This window comes from Malurus melanocephalus, unplaced genomic scaffold (genome assembly GCF_030028575.1).
Source record: "Malurus melanocephalus ecotype Western Australia unplaced genomic scaffold, MMel_1.1 scaffold_825, whole genome shotgun sequence".
In the NCBI taxonomy this organism is placed as follows: Eukaryota; Metazoa; Chordata; class Aves; order Passeriformes; family Maluridae; genus Malurus; species Malurus melanocephalus.
The window spans coordinates 51,515-61,192 of record NW_026624057.1 but is presented as its reverse complement, the minus strand read 5'-3'; the positions used below and the strand labels follow the sequence as shown (position 1 = coordinate 61,192).

Genomic DNA, 9,678 nt, shown 5'->3' with positions numbered 1-9,678 from the left:
CCCCGCTCACCCGGGCAGGGGCGATGCCCCCGGTGCCCCCCGTGCCCCGCTCACCCGGGCAGGGGCGATGCCCCCGGTGTCCCCCGTGCCCCGCTCACCCGGGCAGGGACAATGCTCCCGGTGTCCCCCGGTGCCCCCCGTGCCCCGCTCACCCGGGCAGGGGCGATGCCCCCCGGCGCAGGGCGCAGACCCAGGCGCGCAGCTCCTCGGGGCTCTCAGCCCCCAGGCAGTACGTCCGCATGCCGGGATGTTCCGCCTGCGAATGGGGGATCCTCGGTGGACGGGGCTCAGGTGTCCGGCACCGGTCCCCCCACCCAGGGCGCCCCCGGATCCAGGGCTGACCGTGAAGAGGAACTGGGGGGCGCGGGGGGCGCGGGGGGCGGGGGGCAGGACGCGGATCTCGTAGCCGGGCAGGGGGAGGCCGCCCCGCACTTGCTGCTCGCTGCTGTCTGGGGGGCACAGGAGGGTCACAGTGGGGCTAGCCAGAGCCTCCATCTGCACCCCGAGGTCTCCAGCACCATCAGAGGGGCACCGGGAACCTCCTCTGAGTGCCAGTGGCTGCCCCCAAACCTCCTGAGGTCCCCCCAGAACTTAGAACCCCACCCAGGACCTCTTCAAAGCCCCAGAGCCCCTCGATCCTCCCAGAAACCCTGACCCAAACAAAGACCTCCAAATTCCCCAGGGACGCCCAACCCCCCAGGGATCCTTGACTCCCCCAGAGATCCCCAAATACCCCGGGSATCCCTGATCCCGCTGGGATCCTTGATCGCCCCAAGGACCTCCRGCACCCCAGGGACCCCCAATCCCCCAGGATTCCTGGTCCCCCAATGACTCCCCGACCCCCCAGGAAACCCTGAGCCCTCCAGGGAATCTCAGCACCCCAGGAGCTCTGATGCCCCCGGGAATCCCCAATGACCCAGGGAGGGATCACTGACCCCCAGGGACCCAGGCCCCCCCGGCCCCCCTCACCCCGGTAGTAGTAGAGGCAGAGATCCACCAGCACGAACCAGCGGCGCTTCCAGAGCCGCAGCCCGGAGCTGTCCTGGCGGGGAGTGCGGACAGGACGGGACGGGACAGGGGCTGACCCCCACCCGTCACTCGCCTCGGGACCCTCTGCTGCCCCAAACCCCTTCTGATCCCCCCAACATCATAACCCCCCGGGACTCCCTGCCGTGCCAGCCCCCCAAACCCCAAAATCACAGCACTCTCTTCCATCCCAGACCCCATAACCACCCCACACTGCCCTAGACAGAACAAGTATCTGTGATCTCCCCAAACCCCTTAATCCTCCCCCCGCAAGCCCCATATCCACCCCCAGGACCTCCTGATACTCCAGACCCCCAATCCTGTACACCCTCCAGTTTCTCCCCACCACCCCAGATCCCCCCCCGAATCCCCCTCCTCAAGCCCCATACACCCCCTGAACTCCCTCCCCGACCCTCCCCTGGCTCACCTGTTTGTAGAGCCAGCCCTGCATGGCAGGGGGAGTGCGGGGGTCCCTCCGCAGCGCCTGCCCCCCCTTTCCAAAGGCGTGGACCCTCGGCACGGGCCGGCAGGGCTGGGCAGGGGGGGTCACCCAGGGTGGGGGCCAAGGAAGGACCCCCCCCAGCGCCCTAACAGCCTCTCAGGCCGTCAGGGTCTCTACTAGCCCTCCTACCCCAATTTATGTTTGCACTGCACAATGCTCCCCAGCTCCACAGGGCTCCCCCCTTGTGCCCCATAAGTCCCTATGGAGTCTTGGGCCCCCCGCACCCCCAATGCTGCATCTGCCCCCCCTCAGGCTCCCCGGGTCCCCCATGCTCCCCCTTGCACCCCTCAATAGCTCCACATGGGCTTCCAGACCCTCTGAGCTCTCTTGGGTACCCCATAGCCCCCATGGCTCCCCATCCTCCCCCAACCCCCATAACCCCCCCATAGCTCCCCATGAGCCCCCCGCCCCCCCAACCCCTATAACCCCCTACACCCTGTACCCTGCAGTTCCCCCCCTGCCCCGCACCCCATCGCCCACCTGGGTCCGGGGGCCGGCGGGGGCGGGGTCCCGGCGGGCGGGGTGGTCGCTTTCTGCCATGGGGGGTCCTGCGGGGGCAACGGGGAGCGGGAGGGTCCCCATCAATGTCCCCATTGTCCCCGCGGGGACAGAGGCCCTGTTCTTCYCGCTGCGGGGGCGGGGGCTGCTCCCGGACGCCTGGGTCCCCCCGGGGGTGTCGCGGGCGCTTCTAGGCTCCCTCTGGTCCCTTCCCCCTCCTGCTCTTGCCGGGTTCAGGTCGGTCCCAGTGCTGGTTACCCAGTGCTGGTCGCAGTTCCCGTCCCAGTAACCCCGAACYGGTCCGTTTCCGTCCCGCTACCGCTGATCCAGTTTCTGCCTCTCTATCCCGGTGAAGGTCCCAATCTCCGTCCCAGCATCCCTAAACCTCTCCGTCCCAATTCCCCTCCCGTAACCCCCGTGCTGGTCCCACTTTCCGTCCCAGTAGCCCTAAACTGGTCCCAGTTCCCGTGATAGCAAYCCTGAGCTGATCCCAGTCCCATCCCGTTATTCCCGCTCAACACTCATGAACACTCAGCTTCCATTCCGGTAACTCTGAGTTCTGAAACAGAAACTCCGGTTTCTGTTTCTCTCCCCCTGCTCGTCCAGCTCCCATCCCGTTATCCCGATAAGGGTCGCAGTCCGGTCTCCTTGCCCTATTGGTGGGTCCCAGTCACCGTCCCATGGCCCCAGTGACGGTCCCAGTGACGATCCCAGTTCCATTACCGCAGCTGGTTCCGCTCGCAGCCCCGTCCCGTGTCCCGGTATCGGTGCCAGTCCCGTGTCCCGGTATCGGTGCCAGTCCCGTCCCGTGTCCCGGTATCGGTGCCAGTCCCGTCCCGTTACCCGCGCTGGTCCCAGCCGCAGTCCCGGTCCTGCCCCGTGTCCCCGCCCGCCCCGGGCGCTGGTCCCAGTCTCTGCCCCCACCCACAGCCGGGTCCCCCGGGGCCGCGTGGGTCCCCTCGCCCTGGCAACCATCGAGGGACAGCATCCCGTGTCCCGCGTCACCCAGGGAGCCCCGTCCTGCGGCACCGGGCACAGCCGTGACACGGAGCCACCCCACGGCAGCGGGGACACCGCACGGAGCTCACGGACCCACACATCTCAGGGATCCCTGACACCCCGGTGACCCCGACACCATGGGCACACCCCTGACACTGCACGGACTCCTGAGACCTCATGGACTCCGGACACTCCGGACACCCCGGGGACTCCGGACTCCCACTGACCGCAGACACTGATCCCCACTGACCCCGGACACCCCGGACATCTCCCGACCCCGGACACCCACTGAACCCGGACACCCAGGGACATCGCTGGACTCCGGACACCCCTGGCCGCCGTGTCCCCGTGTCCCCGTGTCCCCGTGTCCCCCCGCGCGGTCCTGGCGCCCGTCCCCTCACACGCCCGCGCCTGAAGCGCGCTCCGCCCGCCGCCAGGGGGCGACACCGCCACGCCACATCGCTTCCTCACACGGCGCTGAATGGCCCCGCCTCACCCCGCCCCCTTCCCTTGAGTGGCGTCTACTTTATCCAATCACAGCGGCTTTTGCTCCCGCTTCTCCAGTGYAGCTCCTTCTATTGGCTACACGGCGGGGAGGGGGCGGGCACTCCGTGCGGCAGGGCCAATGGCGCGGCGGGGGGCGGGGCCAGGCCGCCATGGCGCCGCCGCCGCGCTGACCGCGCCGCTCCGCCATGGCCGGGGCCATCGCGTCCCGCATGAGCTTCAGCTCCCTCAAGCGCAAGCAGCCCAAGACCTTCACCGTGCGCATCGCCACCATGGACGCCGAGATGGAGTTCAGCTGCGAGGTGACGGCCCGCGCGGGCGCGGGGCACGGGGGTCCCGCTGAGGGGGGACGGGCTCCCCCAAACACMCCCAAACCCTCTGAGGGGGCCCGGATCCCCTTCCCACTCCCYCCTAACCCTCCGCCGGTTCTCGGGGCCTGCCCATGGCCAAGAGCTGCTCAGGCTTCTTTTGGTTATAAATCAGCGTTATCCTGGTGTGATTTGGCGTGATTTTGTTTATAAATGGACTTTATTCTGGTTATAATTCGGCTTTGCTTTGGTTGTAATTTACCTTTGCTTTGGTTATAGTTCTGTGTAATTCGGYTTTGTTTTGGTCATAACTTGGCTTTATTTTGGTTGTAATTTAGTGTTATTGTGGGTGTAATTCAGTTTTATCCTGGTAATAGTTCGGCTTTACTTTGGTTATAATTCGGCCTTATTATGGGTGTAATTCAGCATTGTTTTGGTCATAAATTGGCTTTTTTTCTGTGTATGATTTAGTTTTATGCTGGTASAATTTGGAATTATTCTGATTATGATTCTATATTTTCTTTGGTTATAATTCACCTTTATTTTGGCTATAATTTATCTTTACCCCAGTGTAATTTAGCTTTATTTGGGTTATAATTTAGCTYAATTCTGTTTATAATTTGGTCTCTGTGGATATAATTTGGCATTATTCTGGTTATAATTCAGCCCGAACTTTGACTATAATTGAGCTTTATTCTAACTGTAATTCATYTTTATCCTGGTTATAATTCAGCTTTATTCTCATTACAATCCACCTTCGTTTGGGCTCTAATCCAGTGTTATCCTGCCATCCCTGCCCAAGCCACCACTACAGGGAGGCTGTCACAGGGCTCGAGGAATCTCAGTGTCAAGGCTTSAATCCACAGGAATCCCTTTCCCAAGTGCTCCACAAACACCCAAGGACAGAATTTTGGCATTTTCCTGARTTCTTAGCTCACCCTGAGATTGAGGGATGCTCCAGGGGATTTGGTCTGGCTTCTCCGTGATAATTTCCCTTTTTTGGGCCCTTGCAACTTGTAAAACATTCTCCCAGGGCGTTGCTGCCAAACCCCGGGATCTGCTCTGCTTTTCCTGCTTTTTCAGCTGATCTGGAGAGATTGGCCTTACAAACATTGAAACTGTCTCTCAACTTCTTTATTTTATACTTTTATTTTATTAATCTGACCCAAACCCTGACGGAATTCCAGTGCCCATCAGCCAAGGGGTGTTTGYCATCACTGATTTCTTTGAGCTGGAAATCTCTTGTCAGCCCTGAAGAACTTCCTGCTTTTCCTAGGAATTGAGGATTTACTGTCAGCAGCCTGTGAGCTTCCCACTTCCAGCAGAGTTGGGAGTGTCCTGGCTCTGTTTTTGCCTGATCTCCCGGGGCTGCAGCAGTAACTGATGATGGAAAGTAAATAATTATTCGTTTCGGTGTTGTGGTTGGGTGTCATTTCCCGTTGGGATCAGAGGGGTTTGTGCAGYGGTGAGGCAGCGCTCCCGTGGGATTTGACTGTGGAATTTGTGCATCTCCAGCTGACTTTTGTGGGAGGTTAGTGCCAGAATAACTTGTTGCAACTTCTGCAGCTGGAAGGAGCTCAGGAGTTCGAGTGTGGCCTTGCTGAGGGCTCCTGGCTCGTTTTGGAGCTGGTGTAGGAGGGATGGAGAGGGTATTCAGACCTCATCCTTCAGCACYAAGTGCTTGAGCAGGAAACAGGGAAAAGGGTTGGGTGCATGAGAGTGGTGGGGCTGTTTCATGCCTTGCAGGTGAGGGATGAGTTTTCATAGAATCATGGAATGGGTTGGGTGGGAAGGGACCTTAAAGCCCATCCAGTGCCACCCCCTGCCATGGGCAGGGACACCTCCCACTGTCCCAGGCTGCTCCCAGCCCCAATGTCCAGCCTGGCCTTGGGCACTGCCAGGGATCCAGGGGCAGCCACAGCTTCTCTGGGCACCCTGTGCCAGGGCCTGCCCACCCTCCCAGGGAACAATTCCTTCCCAATATCCCATCCATCCCTGCCCTCTGGCAGTGGGGAGCCATTCCCTGTGTCCTGTCCCTCCATCCCTTGTCCCCAGTCCCTCTCCAGCTCTCCTGGAGCTCCTTTAGGCCCTGAAAGGGGCTCTGAGCTCTCCCTGGATCCTTCTCTTCTCCAGGTGAGCACCCCCAGCTCTCCCAGCCTGGCTCCAGAGCAGAGGGACTCCATCCTTTGGAGCAGCTCCATGATCTCCTCYGAACTTGCTTCAAGCTCAGGGCAGCCCAGTTGAGGTGTGAGTTTTATCCAAGCTTTATCCAAGCAGTCCAGCTCCCTGGCTGGATCCCTGTCCCTGTTTTTGTGTCATACTTGTGAGGCTCTGGGGAAAGCTCCTTGWTTTGCTGACTCTGCAGAAACATCCAGGGACAGATGGATCGGACACACCTCGAGTCACTGGGATTGGGAAGGTGGCCCAGGCTTGGTCCACACCCACGGTGACAGCTGGAGGCAGGAGTGGAGTTTGTGCCCTCYTGAAAGGCAATGGGGTGGGAGAATTGATTTTGCTCCTCCCTGGAGAAGTCCAGCCCCTCTAGCAAAGTTTGCTGTAGAAGAGCCAGCAACACTATGTTTAGTGTGCTTTGAGGTGTCTTTGGCCAGGAGGGAGAGGGAAACCTTCCTTACAAACACTTCAGGGCATCAGTGGAAGGAGGTGCAGTGGGAATCCTGCCATTTGGGGGACTCTTGGGATGTGTTTTGGTGGCCTGTGAGTGGCACCTCGTGCTGACAGGAGCAGAGAGCTGCTGACCTGTTGGATGTCTGGAGTTGGTCTTCCATGATCCCTGGGAGTCCCTTCCAGCACAGGATAGTCCATAATTTTGTGACCCAGCTGTAGCTGCTGGAGACTCACCTTCTTTTTCAGTGTTCATTTTTCAGTCTGCTCTCTAGAAATTCCCAGCTGTGCATTTTAAGGGATTAAACCTGCTTTGCATCTGTTTATTCTGCATTTGATGTCTCTAAATTGAGCCTAAATCTAAAATAATTCCTAGAAATGAAATCTTAATCTTTCTAACATGGCGATGRAGATTAATAATCACGGCTGGGGCTTCACTTTAAAGACTTCAAATTTGTTTGGGGAAATTGTGGAGGCACGAAGCGAGTGTCTTCCTTTTGTTACCTCCATCACAGAGGTTTGAGCCGAACYTAATTAACTGATAACATCTGGAGGAAGGGTAGAATTTGCATAGCWCTTCAATCCCAGTGCTAAAGCAATCCCAGCTGCCTTACCTTCCTGAGAACCTCCGATAGCCACATGGGAGCCTCTTCCCTGGGAGGGTGGGCAGGCCCTGGCACAGGGTGCCCAGAGAAGCTGTGGCTGCCCCTGGATCCCTGGAAGTGTCCAAGGCCAGGCTGGACATTGGGGCTTGGAGCAGCCTGGGACAGTGGAARGTGTTCCTGGATGGACTTTAAGGCCCCTTCCCACCCAAACCATTTCACCATTCCATGATTCATTCAATAACTAAAACCCCATCGTATTTTTAAGTCCTTAATCCAAGGAATTGTTTGTCTTATCTCTCTGGAGGGATGGCAGAGGTGTGGTGCAGCAGGTGTCAGGCTGGTCTCACCCACTCCCATGTGCAGTTTTTTCCCTCTGAGAACTTCCTGGCGGATAGGAAAGCCCATGCAGCGATGTCTTCACCCATTTCTTCCTCTTGCAGTGCTTAGCCCCATTAGTGTCYCTCCATCTCAGAGCCATAGCCCGTTTTCCAAAGGAAAAGTATTTTTTTTTAGTCCTTTCTGTTCTGTCTGTGATCTTGGCCTTGAAACATGCAGGATGGTCACTCCATCAAGGTGCAGCTGCTTCCCAACCTTAATCCTTTGGCRTCTTAAAAACAAATTGGAAAAGCTTTACAGCCAGCCTGGAGTAASAGCTTAAGTGTTCAAGCAGCGAGAAGAGGCAAGTTTGTGCTGATGTATTTGCTGGTCTAAACATGCATTCTGTTATTGCTTCAGTGCTTAAGCTGTTCCTCTSTGTCCAGAGGATAATCCTGGGTGGAAGGGATCTTTATTTTAGCCCAGTGCCCCAGTCGGTGCAGAGCCAGTTGGATGAGGTTGGTTGTAAAGCCCTTGTAAGCAGAGTCCCGATTTCGGCCACGTGCAGCTGAGTGCTGTCCCTTTGTCACCAGACACAGGCAGTTGTGTAGCTGAGCTGCAAAGCTTATCCTGTGGAACAGGAACAACTGAGGATTTGGGGGTGGAAATCGGGGTGGAAATGAGTTTTTGAGGAAGAGCTGGTGCAGTAAATCCAAGCTCTTTTGAGCTCTGTCCAGTCACTGCACCAAAATAAAAAGGCAAAAGGAGGAAATAAGGGAGTAGAATTCCCTTAGTTTCCTTCTGCATTGCAGGATCCTTGGAAGGGGTATATAAAGATCCACACATTCCCAGTTTCAGGCAGCAGCTTGTGCTGCTGGTAGGGGCAGTGACCTCTTGGTGCCGTGAAACTTCTGTGARCAGGCACAAATTTAACAGGAAAAGACCAGTCTGTGTGCAGGAACAGCTATGTAAAAAAGCTGAGAGAAACAACCCCCCTCAGCTACAACGTGATCCTCAATAAATTGTTGGGATACCAGCTGTCAAGTCAATATTTCGTTCCTCCATGTGCCCGCGTGTCCTGAGCCTGCTCCAGCACTCAGGAGCACGTGCTGCTCTCTGTAAATCTCAGACACAGCAGGTAAGGGCTGTTTCCTCTTTCATGTCTTGGAGGGTTTAATGCCTCAAATCCTCAGAATTTCTGATTCACACCAATGTTGTCTGAGAGTTAATGTGGAGGTGTTTTGGTGCTGTTCATGCCTTTAAACTGTGCATGTGACTTACAGACATGGGTCTTCATTGTCTTTACTGCCTCACCCTGCACCTGAAAAGTTTTCTGGGCCCTCTGTTCCCATCACAGCCTCTTCTAAGCCAGCTGGAAATTCCTATTACTTYTCTCCTAAGACTGTTCAAAACTGCTGTCAATCCCCAGACTCTGTTAATTAATCCAGAGGTGTTTTGATGGGAAGGGGAAAGAGGGTGGGCATTTGGGACAGTAAATCTTTCTCTTTTGGTGTGTCGACTTCAGTTTTGATGCTCTTTAATACATCTTTTTTTTTTTTTTTTTTTTTTTTTCTTTGTACAGGCAGTGTCTTTCAAGTAGGTGATTTTTGAAATTAAAGGTACTTGAACAGGGAAGCAGCCCTGGGAGTAATCTCCTTGAAGCGGGGAGGCAGCGCTGTTAGGGAATCACACAGSCCTTGAAATGGGAAGAGAGGCATTAACCTGGCTTCACTGTGAGATGAACTGCTGGCTGCCCCTCTCTCCTGCCTGGGTGAGAGGTGTCTGTGTTCAGAGCTCAGCAGTGTGTAAGGGTTATCAGCGCAGGTCAGGCTGCTGTTGAAACGCCTCATGTCCATCAGCAATCAGCCCCTGCACAGAGAGGCTGGGGGGCTGTCCCTTCTCAGGGCAYGGAGCAGTGTTGTACTGCAGATGTGTAAATGCACGGAGATGGCTCTGGCTGATGTTACAGCTCCTTGGTGTGTCCTTGGCAGAGGGCCCTGCAGGATCAAAATCCTCCTTTCATCCTCTTGGAGGTGATTGCTCTACATCGAGCTGCTGTATGACCCCTTCATCTGTGTGAGCCCAACTTACAGAGTGAGGTGAGGCTTTGGGACATGGAATCATGGGATGGTCTGGGTTGGAAGTGACCTTAGAGCCCATCCAGTGCCACCCCTGCCATGGGCAGGGACACCTTCCACTGTCCCAGGCTGCTCCCAGCCCCAGTGTCCAGCCTGGCCCTGGGCACTGCCAGGGATCCAGGRGCAGCCACAGCTTCTCTGGGCACCCTGTGCCAGGGCCT

The 9,678-nt window shown here is 56.9% G+C and overlaps 2 protein-coding genes across 5 annotated transcripts in view; one reads left to right on the top strand and one right to left on the bottom strand.

Annotated features, from left to right (window-relative positions):
* Nucleotides 1–130: 130 nt before the first annotated feature.
* Nucleotides 131–2,001, bottom strand: LOC130585098 (pleckstrin homology domain-containing family A member 4-like). Its single transcript, XM_057385430.1, is given in 5 exon segments — nucleotides 131–269; nucleotides 272–449; nucleotides 970–1,042; nucleotides 1,454–1,613; nucleotides 1,997–2,001. Coding segments are annotated over 5 exon segments (537 nt in total). The 3' UTR covers nucleotides 131–148.
* Nucleotides 2,002–3,643: 1,642 nt separating this feature from the next.
* The window catches only part of NF2 (NF2, moesin-ezrin-radixin like (MERLIN) tumor suppressor), a 46,116-nt gene continuing 40,081 nt past the window's right edge, over nucleotides 3,644–9,678 (top strand). For all 4 annotated transcript variants that reach the window (XM_057385421.1, XM_057385423.1, XM_057385420.1 and 1 more), the window contains exon 1: nucleotides 3,644–3,831. In XM_057385421.1, coding sequence (XP_057241404.1) covers nucleotides 3,718–3,831 — 114 coding nt within the window. In that variant the 5' untranslated portion in view covers nucleotides 3,644–3,717. The remainder of the gene's footprint in view (nucleotides 3,832–9,678) is intronic.